General features: G+C 51.0%; 1 protein-coding gene and 1 long non-coding RNA gene across 4 annotated transcripts; both read left to right on the top strand.

The window, feature by feature from the left end:
• The first annotated feature begins 414 nt into the window (after positions 1–414).
• On the top strand, positions 415–5,123 carry LOC116745958. 3 transcript variants are annotated; one of them, XR_004347594.1, is made up of 2 exons: positions 415–632; positions 2,620–5,123. It is a non-coding gene; the product is annotated as an uncharacterized LOC116745958 (long non-coding RNA). The 3 variants fall into 3 exon arrangements; XR_004347595.1 differs by having other exon boundaries at positions 415–581; XR_004347593.1 differs by lacking the exon at positions 415–632 and adding an exon at positions 1,108–2,270.
• A 1,553-nt stretch (positions 5,124–6,676) lies between these two features.
• Positions 6,677–11,424, top strand: TLCD2 (TLC domain containing 2). The gene is made up of 4 exons (XM_032617113.1): positions 6,677–6,924; positions 7,149–7,231; positions 7,450–7,532; positions 8,086–11,424. Exons 1-4 carry the CDS (start codon positions 6,749–6,751, stop codon positions 8,536–8,538), a joined length of 795 nt encoding a protein of 264 aa, XP_032473004.1. The 5' UTR covers positions 6,677–6,748; the 3' UTR covers positions 8,539–11,424.
• Positions 11,425–17,445: the final 6,021 nt, after the last annotated feature.

A 17,445-nucleotide genomic window follows, 5' to 3' on the forward strand; every position in this document is an offset into this window, starting at 1 on the left:
TCCGAAAAGGAGGGGCTGTAGCCCTTTAAGGACCTCGCCGGGATGGATTCAGAGATGAGTTTAAAAATGCCAACTCACAGAGCGCGCTGGATTCTGGGAACGAGGTGTCAGACCGAGAACTACACTGACCAGTATGCACTGCAAACACACACGCCTTTACTTCCTTCTGCTTTTTAGGACTCGGGTTTGACGTAGCGCCCCTCTAAGCATGTTAGCCTAGGCGGAGGGCTGAGCCACACCTTTTCACCTATTGGCCAGCTCGCAACTTGGTGGGCGTGGCCTAGCGCTACTCCACTAGGCAAAGGGGTGGCTTCCTTGCCAGTCAGAGCTAAGACGGTCGGGGAGGCGGGACCAGGGCTAAGCGCTGGCGCCCTCGAGTGGGTGTGGTCACGCTGCCCAGCAGTGGGCGGTGATTGGCCCTGGGCGGTGCACTCGCAGCTTGTGCGTCACGACGCCGCCAGCTGATCGCAGACTGTAGCCGGTGTGTGCTGGGCGCTGGGAAGAGACAGCGCCGCCGGCCGTGGGGATCGGACGCACTGATTTGCTCCCCTACCCTCAGCACCCCCCCCACCCAGCACCAGGTGGGTGTGAGATGGGGTCCCGGCCGCACAGGAGGGAACCATGCTAACGGGGTAATGGGGGAAAGTAGGGTCCTGACGGCCACACCCTGCCCTTCCGGGGGAGGGGAGAGGGGGCGGCGGAGGCTCGGGCGCTCCGGGGGAGAGGGGCCTGGACTGGCTGGAGTAGTGTGTCAGGAGATTTAAAGAAGGAGTCCGGGACAGTAGTCGTGCGGAGGGTTTTGCGGAGTAGCTGGGAGAAAGACGAGGGGCCGGAGGGCTGGGGGTGGCTAACCTCGGCGCCCTCTGGTCGAGGATACGGGAGCCGGCCTCCCAGCTTGGGGAGGATTTGGACTGGGCGGGTAGCGGGGAGGTGCTTTGCCTCTACCGGCACTCATTGGGTCAGGGCCAGTTGAGCGCCCTGGCAGGGAAGGGGTCTCTGGGCGGGCCGGCCCCTCCTCTCGTTCCCTCCAGGGGATGTTATGTAAGGGGGTAGGGGAGAGGAGTAGGGGGCGGCGGTGCGGGGGGGGGGCCTTATGCAACCCAAAGGTTAGGGTTTCACCGCGGGTTGGTGGGGGGAGAAGGCAGGAGGAGAGCCTGGAAACTCTAACCCCCCCTCCCCAGCCTAACTGGCCGTCTTGGGCCGAGAGAAGGTCACCTCTGCACCTCCCCCCAGCCTGTCCGGTTGTGGGGCCCCTAGCCCAGGCCTGGCCCTGACCGCCTGGGAAGCCGGCTGGCTGGGTGGGGCGCCTGGGTTAGTCATCACTGGGCTCCCTCTCTCCCCACCTCTCGGCCAACTCTTGGCCCCTCCCCGTGGCCTCTGGCTAGGCTATTGCCCCCACCTCCCTTCGGCTGTAGTTCCAGCCTCCAACTCATTTGGCCTGTCATCCTGGCTGTCAGACTGGGCTAGGAGCTGTCAGGGTGCCAAAGGGCTGATGGAGCAGCTGGTCAGAGGGTCAGTGCCCTGGGCCCACCCCGCCCTGCAGCCAAGGGCACCTGCTTGGCACAGACTCTCAGCAGCAGCTGAGTCCTATGGGCTGAACAGAGCCTGCTCAGACAGAGAGGAGTGGGAAGGAGTTGGACTGGTCACCTGGGAGAAGGAAGATACCACAAAGTTCATGCCTCCCAAGAGGGTTTTGTAATTTGAAAACCTCCCACCCTAATCTTTCTTACCCTCGGAGTATAGAAATCTCAAGGCAGGACTGCCTTGGCTCCTTAAACTGGCATGGGCCATGCCCTCGGACTAAGTGTCAGCACAGACCCACCCTCCCGAGCTCACAGCCCTCAAGCCTGCCACACCCCCAGCCCCCTCCCTGGGCCATGCTGCAGGGCCCGGCTTTTCCTGCTGATTCATGCGTTGGAACTGTGGGGGCGGGGCTTGGAACTTGGAACAAAGTTCAGTCATGGAGGGGACGGCAGACAGCCTGGAATTCATACCAGATGTACCCGGAATGTGCAAGCGGAATGCCTGGCATTTAAGAGTCCTGGGGAAGCTGCCCAACTACCCTGCCCTACCTCCCTCCCCTCCAGCCTCTGGTCCCCTGTCCTCTCCTCACAGTCCCAGGAGCCTCTGCTGACCTTCTTCCGAACTCTAGACCTCCTCCCTTCCTCACTCTTCCCCAGATGTAAGCCCCCCAAAACTCTTCTTCCAGCTGAACTCCCTGGGACCAAGTCAGTTGGGCTGATCCCTGAACTCGCATTTCTGGATCTGAGGTACAACTTCTCACCTAATACCTGGGTGACTGGTGAGGTGTGTCCAGGCTCCCAAGTCCTGCCCTCTCAGTGCTGAGGAGGCTGGGGGCCCCTGTGGGTAGCTGGGGCAAGATGGCGTGGTGGTGAGAGCAGATACGGGTTTCTACAGCCTTCAGTTCTGGAAAGAGGAGCAAGGAAATAGGTTTAGAGCTGCCTCTTGTCTCTCACTGAGGAGCTCAGGTCAGAGCCAAGAACCCTTTATTAGAAGGTTGACCATCTTCTGGGGCTGCACTTTGATGGCCAGGGCAACAGTGTCCCTGTGACATGGCCCTGCTCAGATCTTCCCCATTTTTCCTCCCTTTCCCTTTAGGCACCTGTACCTCCCACATCCTCACCTGGCTGAGCCGCAGTAGTTCTTCAGTGGCAAGCTTTATGTCCTGACCCAGCTAAAGCTGCCAGTTGAAGAACTGTTGCCCTCTGCCCCTGGCTTCGAGGAGGAGGAGGAAGAAGAGAAGGAGCTGCCTTCCCCTCATCTGGAAGGTGACAGAACTGGGTCTGGGAAGGTCTGAACAGCGAGCGTGATGATACCTTTGGGAAAGGGAACCCTATTCAGCTGGAGAACCTTCACCCAGATTGAGCCAGCAGGAGAGAAAATTTCAGATTAGAGACCTTGGCTGAATTGGGGAATAGATGGCTCTGACTACACCCAAGGTTAGTTGGTCTCTGTGTGACAATGGGAAGAAGTGGAGCAAAGAAAACCCCGCCCACCCCTTTACCTAGATGTCTTTCCTGACCCTCCTTCCTTCCTCGTCCCCCCTTCTTTCCTACTGGCCTTTCCAAGTTCAAAAGTAAGTTTCCTCTTCAGGGAAAAGGTCATACTGAGACTCCCATCTGAGTAGTCATCCCCCTGCTCTTAATTTTTCCCCGTATTTCCTTAGTCTGGCCCAGACTCTAGATTCGGGGATACTTACCTCTATGTGAGACCCTTAGACCTCCTGTCTCATCTTCTCCACCTGTGAGGTGGGGAATCACACAGTTGAGCATGCGTGAGGGAATCAGAAGCCCACTTGTGTGGACTCAGAGCCTGGGCTCTCCTCCACAGTGGGTGGGAACAAAACAGCTTTTCACATAAGCTGTTGCCCTTCCCCCATCCCTGACCAGAACCCCAGGAGCTGGCCGTGGAGGTTGGAGGGAGGGACTAGGGTTAGACCAATGCAAGGGGCTGCTGGGAAATCAGTTTCTGCATTGACTTCCCACCAATCAAAGGTGGCCCAGGCTTCCCCTGCCTCCCAAAGCAGGGCTGCAGCCCCTGATGGGTTCCAGTTGCCACTGCTCTCTTCCCCCACTCACTTTTCCAGGATAGTGTGTGAGATTTAGCTCAGGCCTGTGCACGCTGGAAATTTTCCCCTCCAGCAACCAGGAGAGATAGGTTATGGGATGTAATCCCTTTAGGGGCATCAGGCAGAGTAAACTTGCCACCCCCGGCTCCTGATCTAACGTCACGCTAAGGCTCAGGCTCTGGTGTGGTTCAGCCTTGGCCCAGTCTCCCTGTCTGAAGGTGACCAAGTTCAGGGGTCACAGGAAGCTGTTTGTTCCGTTTGGGGGCAGAAGTTGTGCAGGGAGCTGGGTCCTATTCTCCATTTATGAGAAACAGATTTAGGGCAGAGTAGATCACTGAACCCACCCTTCTGCAGCCTAAGCTGGATGTGTGTGGGACTGCGGTAGAGGGGGGTGGGTAGACTGAGTCCACTCATAGGTTGCCACAAGGGTCGCTCTGTCCCTAGACATTGCTTCCATCCTTTCTTCCCCTCCTCGCTTCACTGGCCACAGTGTCTCCCTCCAGCCTTGGGTATGTGGCTCTGCCATCCTCACCCATCATGGAGCAGAAATGAGGAAGAGCAGCCTGGGAACACAGAGGCAGGCAGAAGACTAGTGAAGGACCAGGCCTGGAGAGCACAGGGCCCTGTCTGGACATCTGCTGAGGGGGGCCCATAGAGGCCAGGAGAGCCCCAGGAGGAGGGAGAACGGCCAGCCTCCATCGAGGACAAGCTTCCAGCCATCTACTTCATTCTCCGTTGCTCTCCAGTCGTTCTGCCTCCCTCAGAGATGTGGGACCATGTTAAAGCGTCCTTGGCTTCATCCTGCTGCTTCCACCTCTCCCCACCATGTAATTTAGCTGTGAAAGGACATATGCAGAAAATTCTTAAAAGAAATTCAAATGGATTTGAATGTGTGGGAAAAAATGTGTGCTTCATTAGTAATTAAAGCGAGGCAAATATAGCTGAAAGCGTTTTTCCCGTAGCAAACTATAACAGAAAAAAAATAAGACCCAGTTATTGGCAAAGGAGTACTAAAATAACACTCTCTACATTGCATATGGGCGTACAAATTGCTACAGCCTTACTGATGTCAGTTTGGTAACATGTATCAAACATCCTAAAAGTTTCCATGGCCTTTGACCTAGTAATTCTACGTTTGGAAATTTATCCTAAGGAAATAATTAAAGATTAGTTTAAACGATGTTCATCCCAGCATTGCAGTAGAGAAAAATGAGAAGCAACTATCTGGTTGGGAATTGATTTCTTTTCTGCTATAATTGAAATTTGCAAGAGGGGGTTGCTTAAGTAAATTATTGTATATCCATCCGGATGGTGTGGTGGAGTGCTGTGCAGCCATTAAAAGTCACATAGAAGAACATTTGACTGGAAAGAAAAATGCTCCTTGAACATTAAAAAGATTATAAAAATGGTGTATATTATGTGATCTCAATTTTGTTTTTATACATAAAACAGTCTGAAAAAGACTGACGACATACTCCAAATTGTTAATAATAGTAGTTACCTTTGAATGATGGAATAAAATAGTTGTAATTTTTCTGTTTGGTTTTCTGTAGTTGCCAAATTTTCTACATTAATTGTGTATGACTTCCATATAATAAAATTTAAAAGAATCAGTGTAGGGCTTCCCTGGTGGCGCAGTGGTTGAGAGTCCGCCTGCCGATGTGGGGGACATGGGTTCGTGCCCCGGTCCGGGAAGATCCCACATGCCACGGAGCGGCTGGGCCCGTGAGCCATGGCCACTGAGTCTGCGCGTCTGGAGCCTGTGCTCCGCAATGGGAGAGACCACAACAGTGAGAGGCCCGCGTACCGCAAAAATTAATAAATAAATAAATAAGAATCAGTGTAATTTTAAAAACTTTTGGAGAGGTGGGTGTGGAAGAAATGAAGGGATGCCCCCAGCCCCATTCGTTTAATGGGGTTTTGGTGGAGGAGGAGGGTTGTGAGAACGTTTGGGGGAGCACCTATTCGTTTATGAATTTTATTCTTTGGGAGTGGCTGGAATCCACCCTCTCCTGTACAGGGAACAGCTCTCTGAATTGGTGACAGCCATCTAAAGAGGTGTGGAGTGGAGTAAGACAGAAGGAAAACAAGTAAAAACCTGTCAGTCTTCAGGAGAGGGAAATCTCCCCGACCCCAAGGCCGAAAGGTTCTAGAATCCTAACAGTCCTGTCTCTAAAAGCAAGATGGGTCTTTGTTTTTCTCTTTGATTCTGCCCTAATCTTGAGGTGACCCTGTGTGAGCTCTCCTTGCCTCCTCAGGTTGGAAGAGATACTCACTTTCCCCCTAACAGGTACCAAGCCCTGGGGGAGGGGTGCTTTTCAAGGCTATAGGGCTGAGTGGTTCCTTTCTGCCTCCCCTTCCTAGTAATAAGGCTCCTCTGGAAGGCCCCCAAAAGAGCTTAGGGGAGGAGCCCCGGTGGGTCGCTTCTGCAAAATGGGAGCTGTTGTTCCCTATGAGAGGTACTATGTAAGGGCGCGGGGCACCTGGAGTTACGGGGTTGCTGGGATGTGTTAAAGGTCTGGAAACCTCGTAAGTGGTGGCTCTAAGGAAGTGAGCTGCCCCCTTCCCCACAACCGAGACCGGGGTGGGGCGCGGGGCAGACTGGTGGCGAGGCGTAAGCACGTGGGAGTGGGTTTGCTCTGGCCTCTAACTTCAGGGCTGCGTGGGTGGGGTGGGTCGGAAGAGCAGCAGGTGAAAGGTTAGAGAGGGAAAGGAGGGGAAAGTTAATGGGGCTGGGCCTCTGGGAGTGTCAGGTGAGATTAGTCACCCATTTCTGGATTTGCGAGGACTTCGGGACACATGGGGCTTGGGAAGACCCCTATCGACATCCCGGAAAGCCTCCCTGAGCTCCGTTTCAGGGTTTGGTCCCGGGAAGCCCCCTACCAGACATCCCCCGCTGGGGCGGGACACGATCGGTTGCTGTGGCTCCAGGGGCGGTGGCCCACGGCTGCTCCAATCACCACCCAGCCGGGGGTTGGGGGCGTGGACGAGCCCTGGAAAAGTTAAGGCGGAATCCGTAGGCGGGGCGGGCGGGGGAGTCCAGGGGTGCAGCCTTGCCGGGAAGCTGGTTCGCAGTCCCCGCAGGGGGCGTTGGATGTGTCGGGACTGAGAGCTCAGGAGCCCAAGGGACGGATCCGGACCTAGCCAGCCCGCCAGGCCATGGCGCCCTCTGGGCTCCTCGTGACCGGCGCCTCCTTCGCCGCCTTCCGGGGGCTGCACTGGGGGCTGCAGCTTCTGACCACGCCGGGATCTGCTGCCCAGGACCGTTGGAAGTGGCGGAACATCTGTGTCTCCCTGGTTCACAGCCTGCTTACGGGGGTCGGGGCGCTACTCGGGTGCGGGACTTAGAGATTTGGGAGGCAGCGTGGTGAGGGTGAGAGAGAGGGGTGGAAGGCTGAGATTAGAAGACCCGGTGGCACCTTTAGAATCAATGTGAGGCCTCGAGAGTCTGAGACTGGGGTGGGGATGTAGATGGGTGGGCGGTGTGGATACGTCCACGGCAGGAGAATAAGATCTGGGTCTGCACAGACGCTGACCATGGCTCCCCCATCTCCTCCAGGCTGTCGCTGTACCCTCAGATGGCCGCCGACCCGATTCATGGCCACCCGCCCTGGGCCCTGGTGCTGGTAGCTATATCTGTGGGTGAGTCTGCAGGGAAGGCTGAACCGGTTTGGGGTGGGGCACAACCTTCCAACGGTGGGGTCTCCTTCCCTGGCCCGGCCCGCGATGGGGTTAAATGTTTCTGGCGGCTTTACTGAGAGAAACTCAAGAGCTGGGAAAAGGAGGGAGTGGAGATTCCTCTCCAGTCTGTACGCAGGCTTGGGAGAAGCCTAACACCACCCTCCCCTCCTTGCCCCCAGGTTATTTCCTAGCCGATGGAGCTGACATGCTGTGGAACCAGACGTTGGGCCAGGCCTGGGAACTTCTTTGTCACCATTTGGTGGTGAGACTTGGGGAGAGGCAAGACAGGAAAGGAGGGATGCCTAGCTTGGGGTCCCCAATCTCTCACCAATTTTCTGTCCTATGACTTCCCAGAGAGTCTGAGCCCTGCTGGTGCTTGATGCTCCCAACCTTAGGCTGAATTGGGGGGGTGAGGGGATTGACTGCTGGCCACTGCTAGGAGTCTGAGCACTGTCTACGGAGATTGTATTCCCACAGGTGTGGGAAGCGTTGACTATGGAGCTTTTCTAAGAGGGAGCCCCAGTATAGGGCGTGGGGATAGGGTGTGAAAGCACAGGAATGCAAATGAAGGGGGTGGGGTTCCGTGCAGATGCTACAGCTCCAGGGGAGACAGCCTAGGCGCCAAACCTGCTTCAGTTCTATGGAAGGGTTGTTTCAAGCCCATTCAGGCCCCTACCATAAGGCTAAGCATAAGGTTGGGTTTCAGGGAGGGGTGCCACAAAATGCTTGGGAGCCCCTCTCAAGGACTGGGATATTGGAACATGATGGGTGGTAGGTGATGGAAGGTCCTCTGACCTCTGACCTTGGCTCCCCAGGTAGTGAGCTGCCTCAGCACCGCCATTCTCTCTGGCCACTATGTGGGCTTCTCTGTGGTGTCTCTGCTCCTGGAACTGAACTCCACCTGCCTGCACCTACGAAAGCTGCTGCTGCTTTCTCGCCAGGCCCCATCCCTGGCCTTCAGTGTGACTAGCTGGGCCACCCTGGCTACCCTGGCCCTCTTCCGCCTGGTTCCACTGGGATGGATGAGTCTGTGGCTGATCCAGCAACACCACCAGGTACCTATTGCTCTGGTCATCCTTGGTGGAACTGGACTGGTCACTGTGGGTGCTACGAGCATCACACTGGGTGTCCGCATTTTGGTCAGTGATGTCCTGCGGTCTCGGCCCCGCCCACCCATCCCTGAGCACAAGGAAACCAAGGGCATCAGGACTTGTTGCGATGGTGAGCCTGTCACCAGGGATGATTCTACTCTCAGCCTGAAAGACTGAAGAAAAGCCTCAGGCTCCTCCTCTGCCAGTCCTGGGGGAGGTAGAACCAGGACAAGGAGATGGTGGTCTTCAATGCACTGTCCCCCAGGGGTAAGGCCTGGACTGGGTTTTCAGTATCTCAGTTCCTCTTCCAGCTAACTCCTGCATTCCTAGGATCTGAGAAGAAATGCTAATATTCATGGATGGGTGGGAACCTGAGCTGTTGTTCACTGAATCCCATCATCAGTTGACCGCCCTTTCCAGCAAACTAACTCCAGAGGTATAGCCTGTGTTACCAATAAAGGGTGGCAGGATGCATGAAGCTGGATGAAAGTGCCAATGGGAACAGAGACCCTTCGCTTTAGCACAGGAACGATGGGGAAAGATGAAGTCCTACTAGGATCAGAGAGAGATCTAGTACCAAAGGGGTGGGGTTGGAGAGAAGAGAGACCTCACCTATGACCAAATTATGGCAGAGGGAGGAGGGCACAACAGGTGAACAGGTGCTATGCGTAGCCAGTAGGGATGGACATAACGGTTGCCAAGAGACAGAAGAAATTGGACCACAAGAATTGCTGGTGGTATTTCTGGTTCTCAAAGTCACACTATTCTGTTTGTACTTCACCCTAGTCCTACTGTGTGCAGCATGCTCCTTTTGCTTTTTTTTAGTGTCTTCTGACCTCTTCAAAGAAAATGCAGATTCTTAGAGGAATGAGCACGGGGCTAGGTCTGTCTTCTCAGGACTGTAGTGAAGTCCAGAGCCATAGCAGGAACTCAACCACCCGTTCTGGGTGCCCAGTGTAGGGTCTTCCCAGGGCCAGGCTTTCATGGAAGAACGAGGGCAGAGGCAGCAGCAGACGAGGTACGGCTTCCGCTCGGCTGCAGAGGAATTAAGGAATATCTGACTCTCTTCTGGGATTCATTTGCAAGCTCCCCTTTCTCCCCTGCTACTTCTACTGCATTTTTTTCTGTTGCACAAGACCCCTCCCTTCTTCAGGCAGAACTTCCAGGTTATGGGAAGTAAGCAGATTAAAGTTGCTATTCTACTAAACAATGGACAGAAATAGATAACCCTTAATTATCCACAGAAAAGGTACATGAGCAAAAGCCAGAGACAGGAAGATGAACGCATAAAGTGGAGCTTGAGAGAGACAAAGGGAATGAAAGAAACAGACATATACTGATTGAAGGACAGATAGAAAAAGATTTGCTACAGAGACGAAGAGAGACGGAGGGCAAGACAGAATCCTTGGCAGAAATAGAGAAAGTCTGTTATAGATGCAGAGAAGAACGAAAATCATAGAATTGGTTAAATGGTCATAAACAAAGAGGACAAGCAAAATGGAAATAAAGACTGACAGGAAGGGATCCAAAGGTGGAAGGTACAGATAGTCTAGACAGTGAAACAGGGAGAGTGAGTGACAAGGAGGAACCACCAGACTCCCAGGAGACAGAGGTAATAGTGGCTGGTAGATTAGCAGAGGGAGACAAGAGAGAGGTGGAAATAGAGATGAGGGGGATGAGTCAGGGGAGCTGAGAAGCAGAAGAACAGAAGGTGGAGGAGGCAGTCAATGGAAAGATTCATTGACAGAAAAAGCAGGCAATATGTTGATTTGGAGACGGGCAGAAAGACAAAGGACAAACAGCTACAGTGCACTACCCAGAGACAGGGGTTGATAGGAACTGAGAGGCAGAGGCTGGTAGGACGATGAGAAGTAAGAATCGGGGATGTGAAATGACAGAAGAATAAGCAAAGGAACTGAAGAGAAGCACAGAAGACGGGGGTGGGGGAGGGCAGAATGGTGAAATTAACATCCAGAGGAAGGAAGGAGGGAGCACAGAGATGGAGAGAGGAAAAACCATCGTAGAGACGGGATAAAAGAGAGAGAGGGACTGTGAGATATCCCCATCAGAGAGTCATTAAAACCAAAGCACAAAGGGGGAAAATGATGAACAGAGACTGAGGAGAAACTGCGACAGTTGGAAGTAAACGCAGGCAGAAAACGAACAGAGGGTTTTGAATGTAATCAGACTAAAACCAGAGATGCAAAGGTGTGGAAGTTGAGGTAGAGAAACAAGCAGAATTCTGTCAGAGTTGTCCTTAACAGAAGTAGTATCTTCAAACCTCAATTTGCTATTTTAACCAAATGCCTTGATTAATGAAAACATTGTTTTCAGCTTTCAAAGAAAAAGAAATGTGACAGACCCATGGGAGGAATCTCTTCCCTATGTGTTCATGTCAATATTGATTCATTCCCAGCCCTACACCTCTTCTTTTGCCACTGCCATGAATTCATGGTCCAAGTGGGTTCCCTTCTTGGGAAGACTTGGTAGTATCTATGAAGGGTGCCCAAGAACTTGACCATTAGGGAAATATGGCTATTTCTATGGGTTAACTAGTAAAACCCATACAAGAACGGATTAGCTACCTGTGCAGGTAGGACATAAGTGGACACTTGAAGAATTTGGGATCACACACAAATTTCCATCATGGAGACCCAGTGAAACTTCAGGAAGGCAGGACTAGGATCGTGATTATAATTTAGTGGACATCTCATCAACTGGACCAGTTATAGATGGTGGACCAGATAGAGATGAGATTGATGGAATCAAAGAGCAATAGTCAACTGGGAGCCTGGAAAGAGAAGCTCAAAATTGCAGAGGTTGGCAGATGCTGTATTTGTACAATGAGTTGGGTCACCATGGTGGTGCTGTCAGACCTCACCATGGCCCAGTGAAGTGGTCCTCAAGACTGATTCCATCCATGCCTACTGAGCTACTGGCTAATGAATTCTGTCTTCTGGCACAGGGGAGGGGCTTTCCTGGATGGGAAACGTTGATATTTTATGGTCTCAGAACACTATCCTGATCAAAAATTAATAAATTGCTATACAAATAATAGTATCAGTCTTTTGTGAGTATGGTTACTTTGAGTCACTTTTCTTGGCTCCAGTGGTATCCTAGTTCATAATGCATGCTGGATCATGGAAGATCCAGCATTTGCTGTGAGAAGATCTCTTGGCACTAACTCTTTGACCTTACAAAGCCCTAAAGTGGGAACTTCCCTCATGGCACAGTGGTTAAGAATCTGCCTGCCAATGCAGGAGACAGGGGTTCGAGCCCCGGTCCGGGAAGATCACACATGCCGCAGAGCAACTAAGCCTGTGCGCCACAACTATTGAGCCTGCACTCTAGAGCCCATGAGCCACAACTACTGAGCCCACACGCCACAGCTACTGAAGCCCGTGCGCTTAGAGCCGGAGCTTTGGAACAAAGAGAAGCCACCGCAGTGAGAAGCCCGCGCACCACAACAAAGAGTGGCCCCCGCTCGCTGCAACTAGAGAGAAAGGCTGCACGCAGCAACGAAGACCCAATGCAGCAATAAATAAATAAATAAATGTATTTTTTAAAAAAAAAGCTCTAAAGTGTTCTAAGATCCTCTACTATGAAAAAGCAAATCAAATGTATTCAGTAGAATGGATTTAGAGCAAGAGAATGGATTCAGACAATTTAGAGTGATTCTCAAATGCCAAGAGTTGAACCCAAAAGAGGCTTTTAGCTAAATTTATCTTGAGTTAACAAGAAAATTAGGGAATTCCCTGGCGGTCCAGTGGTTAGGACTCTGCACTTTCAATGCCGAGGGCGAGGGCTGGATCCCTGGTCAGGGAACTAAGATTCTCGCAAGCCATGCGGTGTGGCCAGAAAAAAAAAGAAAGTTTTTTCTTTTCTAAACAGAAATCTCCATAACTGAATTGTCAAAGCATTGTTGAATATCAAATCTGTGTTTGTTCGGCTGAAGATTAGGAGCCCTCACTCTACAGGAGATTACACAAGGAAAGTTATTCTTTAAAGAACTGCTCCTTTATTGAAGTAAAGTATTTGTTTAGAATCTTTAACTTAAAGTCATAGCACCCTAGGCTGAACATGTGTTGTGCTCCTACCTCATGAGGTACCTTTGGATACCTTCTCTCATTTAATCCCACACAATAGAGACGCATCCTGTTTTTCAGATGAGGAAACCAAGGTAATTTCCTCAGGATTACCTAGCTAGTTAGTGACAGGGCCTGGACTTAAGCCCATATGTATGTTTATTTTCTATGATATCACCTGTGTCCAACATCTGCTATTTTTACCTGCCTAGCTCCTCTATCACTCCCCCTTCAAAGGGCATGTGACTCAGGCGTAGCCAATCAGAACACCGTATCCTCTTTCCCTGAGATGAGCTCATGACTTAAACAAAGCTATGAGTTTCAGCACCTTGCTGTCTGCTACAACTTTTGGCTGAGATGCACTGTGTACTAACATTGCTAAGCCAGTAGGTTGATGTAAGACAGCTTCCCTGAGCATGAAGCCAAGACAGAAAAAAAGAATTCAAATATGGAGAGAGATTTCTAGCATCATTTAAATATCTGGATCAAACCCTGCCTGAAGCAAGAACTTCCCCTGGACCGTTCAGTTATACAATTCAAACAACTCCCAGATTTGGACTTCCCTGGTGGCGCAGTGGTTAAGAATCCGCCTGCCAATGCAGAGGGCACGGGTTCGAGCCCTGGTCCAGGAAGATCCCACATTCCACGGAGCAACTAAGCACGTGTGCCACAACTGAGCTCTAGCCTGCGCTCTGGAGCCAAAGAGCCACAACTACTGAAGCCCGCGTGCCTAGAGCCCGTGCTCCACAACAAGAGAAGCCACAACGCACTGCAACGAAGAGTAGCTCCCACTCGCGGCAACTAGAGAAAAGCCCGCACGCAGCAACAAAGACTCAACGCAGCCAAAAATAAATAAATAACTCCCAGATTTGCTTGAGTATGAGTTAATTATTTTTGCTTGTAACAGTGAGTCTTTATTAATACATCACCTTCAAGATTATCTTACCATTTCATTTTTTTAAATCTTTGTTTTGGGTGGGGGTTGTGCTGCTTGGCTTGTGGCATCTTAGTTCCCTGACCAGGAATCGAACCCAGGCACCAGCAGTGAAAGCGCCAAGTCCTAACCACTGGACCGCCATGGAATTCCCTTACAGAAAATTAAAGCCTAGAAAAGTTAAGTGACTTATCCAAGTACACCCAGCTAGTTTGTGGCACAGCCAGAAGTAGAATCCAGGGATCCTTATACACTATTTTGCCCCTTTCTTTATAGGAAGGCTGAGGAATGGAGAAACTTCAAGGTAGAAAGTTGACAACTGAAGATCAATCAAATCAGATTTATTGCGGCTGAGGTGGTATTTTTAAGTCAGGATGCTTCTTCGGTTGGAAAGCCAGACTTCTATTCACCAAGTATCGTATCGATTTCTGCACTTTTCAGGAACGCGGTAACTGTGCCGGGCAGAGGTCCGTTTCGGCATTCCCCTGCAGACGTGAACAGTGTTAACTCAGTGTTGAGAGCACATTCGTTCCCTGCCTCTAACCAGGAGGGGGACAAAACTTCCCTGGCCACACCTTCCACAGGAAGTAGACAAGGAAGTGATTCTCAGACTGAGTGAGCTCTTTCAACTGAGATAAGAATGTAGTGGAAATGATGGGCCCTGCAGGGGTTCTTCCCCACCTACCACCACCCAAACCCCCCCAAAAACAGGCTCTGGGGTAGTAACTGACATTGCAGGGATGGTAAATGATTCCTTTGGGCTAAACTATGCCCGCTCACTCTGGCCTGCCTGCCTGTGCCTTCGGAAGGATTCCTTCACCTCCTTGAACTTCACCGCTTGGCACTGCTAATCCCAAAGGCTGAGAGACTGGCACAGAGGCTCTCTCTGTCCCGGATCCCAGGTCAGGGCACTGCTAGAGGACAGAGAAGCCCAGAAACAGGGATGCCACAAATTACTGCTGCTGCACTGGCCCAGGGAAGCACTGCCAGTCAGCCCTAATCTCCCTCTCCTCGGCAGCTTGTCCAACCATCATTTTTCTCAAGCTCCTGCCCTTCCTTCCCTAACCCCGGCTCTTCCTAGAATCCAAATATTTCCACCCTGGCAGCAAGCAAGGGTAGGGGACTGGGGGGATGGAGGAAATGCGGGGGGAGCCTAGCCTAGGGCAGCTGCAGCAGCATTTCCTTGACATATATTGAATTTTAAAAATTCATGTGAACTTTGCATTCTGCTTCAAAATCTTTTCCTATCTATCTCTTTTAATATAAAATAACATTTGAAATAACTTAAAAGTATAATATTTGAATTTTTTTTTAATTTTACAAAATGTCAAGTGAAACTGTCAGTTTTACGATCCAGGAAGATGTGCCATTCTATTTTGTGGCTCTAACTATTACTGGCACACTCCACTTTATTTCTCTTTTCAACAAGTATTTATGAACATCCTACTATGTGCTCGAACATAGGAAATATAATAGTGAGTAAACAAGTCAGAAACCAGGCTACAGGGAGCCTGCAATGAGGATTTCGTTAAAGTGGAAAGCTGGAAAAATTGGAGTTATCCAAAGGAGGGAGACCAGAGGTAAGGGATGTAGAAATGGGTCAGCCAATGACCCACAGACTAAGAATGATCTGACAACCTGGAGAGGAGGGGATTGTTGCATCCTGACATCCAAGGGATGTCCAGCATATTTCCTCCCAGACCTGCACCTTTTCCTGTATGCTCCTGGTCTGTGCACAGCACTGCCCTTAACTCACTGTATAAAACAGGAACTTAAGAATCATCCTCGGGCTTCCCTGGTGGCGCAGTGGTTGAGAGTCCGCCTGCCGATGCAGGGGACATGGGTTCGTGCCCCGCTCCGGGAGGATCCCACATGCCGCGGAGCGGCTGGGCCCGTGAGCCATGGCCGTTGAGCCTGTACGTCCGGAGCCTGTGCTCCACAACGGGAGAGGCCCGCATACCACAAAAAAAAAAAAAAAAAAGAATCATCCTCAAGCCGTGGCACTCTACCTCCCCCACCCCCCAACAAGTCCAATTAATCACCGAGTTCAGAATGGCTTTCACATTCATTCATTTTTTCCATTTTTTTATCCCACCCTGGTTGGAGTCATCATCATCTCTACCCTGGGTGACATGATGATAGCCTCATGACTATTTTCCACTTAGTGGTCAGTTTGTGATTTTTTTTTTAATAAATTTATTTATTTATTTTTGGCTGCGTTGGGTCTTCGTTGCTGCGCGCGGGCTTTCTCTAGTTGCGGCGAGTGGGGGCCACTCTTCGTTGTGGTGCGCAGGCTTCTCATTGTGGTGGCTTCTCTTGTCGCAGAGCACTGGCTCTAGACGTGCGGGCTCCAGTAGCTGTGGCACGCGGGCTCAGTAGTTGTAGCTTGCAGGCTCTAGAGCACAGGCTCAGTTGTTGTGGCACACGGGCTTAGTTGCTCCACGATATGTGGGATCTTCCCGGACCAGGGCTCGAACCCGTGTCCCCTGCACTGGCAGGTGGATTCTTAACCACTGTGCCACCAGGGAAGCCCCTGTGATTGTTAAAATACAAATTGGATCATGTCATTCCCCTGCTTAATACCATCCAGTGGCTCCTCCTTTATTAGGTAGGGGCATAATTCATGATATGACCTGTAGGCTTCTTCATGGTCTCCCCTTGTCTACCCTCCAGATTCATTTCATGGTAATTTCCATTTCACTCTTTTTTTTCTTCTTTTTTTTTGTGCTACACCACGTGGCTTGCAGGATCTTAGTTCCCCAACCAGGGTTTGAACCCCGGACACGGCAGTGAAAGCGCTGAGTCCTAACCACAGGACTGCCAGGGAATTCCCTGTTTCACTCTTTGTGTGACTTTATTCAGTTTATAAAATATGCCATGGGGGCTTCCCTGGTGGTGCAGTGGTTAAGTATCCGCCTGCCAATGCAGGGGACACGGGTTCGAGCCCTGGTCTGGGAAGATCCCACATGCCGCGGAGCAACTAAGCCCGTGTGCCACAAATACTGAGACTGCGCTCTAGAGCCCGTGAGCCACAACTACTGAGCCCATGTACCACAACAGCTGAAGCCCGCGCGCCTAGAGCCTGTGCTCTGCACGCAACAAGAGAAGCCACTGCAATGAGAAGGCCGCGCACCGCAACGAAGAATAGCCCCCGCTCACCGCAACTAGAGAAAGCCCGCGCACAGCAACGAAGACCCAATGCAGCCTAAATAAATAAATAAAATAAAGTATGCCATGCTCCTTCCTTTCTCAGGACCTTGCACAGACAACGCCCAATGCCTGGTAGGCTGCCCATTCTCCCCTGTTTCCATCTTCCTGGCTCCCCTCCTCCTATTCCACCCCCTTTATCTTATACATTCTCAGTGCTCATTTCCAACATTTCTTTTCCTAAAGACATTTCCATGACCCTCCCCCTACAATTAGGTCAAATCTTTCTGTCTTTTCATTGGAAGTATTTATTACGAGTTTAATTGAAGGACCAATTATGAGCACTTGAGGAGAGCCTCTAACATGAAATATGTAGAATATGAAAAATGGGAAAACACAGAGAAAGCAAAGATTATTCATGGAGAATAAAACTTCAGTAAAACTCATTTTCCTCAGAGAGATAAGGGAATATATCATAAACATGAAATAATATACTACCAAAATTTAAAAAAGAATTCAGACAGAACTAAACAGAGTATATGAAATTTAAAAGTGTGATATTGGAAATGAAAAATTCATGGAAGAGTTGGAAGATAAAGTTGAGAAAATCTCCCAGAAAGAAGATATTAGGGACAAAAATGAGACAATCATGGTACCAGTCCAAGAAACCCAACATCAAAATAATGGGAGTCCCAGAAAGAGAAAACTGAGGGGAAAAAAAGGACTTCCCTGGTGGCGCAGTGGTGAAGAATCTGCCTGCCAATGCAGGGGACACGGGTTCAAGCCCTAGTCTGGGAAGATCCCACATGCCTTGGAGCAACTCAGCCCATGCACCACAACTACTGAGCCTGCGCTCTAGAGCCCGCGAGCCACAACTACTGAGCCCACGTGCCACAGCTGCTGAAGCCCACGCGCCTA

This window comes from Phocoena sinus, chromosome 20, assembly GCF_008692025.1.
Source record: "Phocoena sinus isolate mPhoSin1 chromosome 20, mPhoSin1.pri, whole genome shotgun sequence".
NCBI lineage: Eukaryota > Metazoa > Chordata > Mammalia > Artiodactyla > Phocoenidae > Phocoena > Phocoena sinus.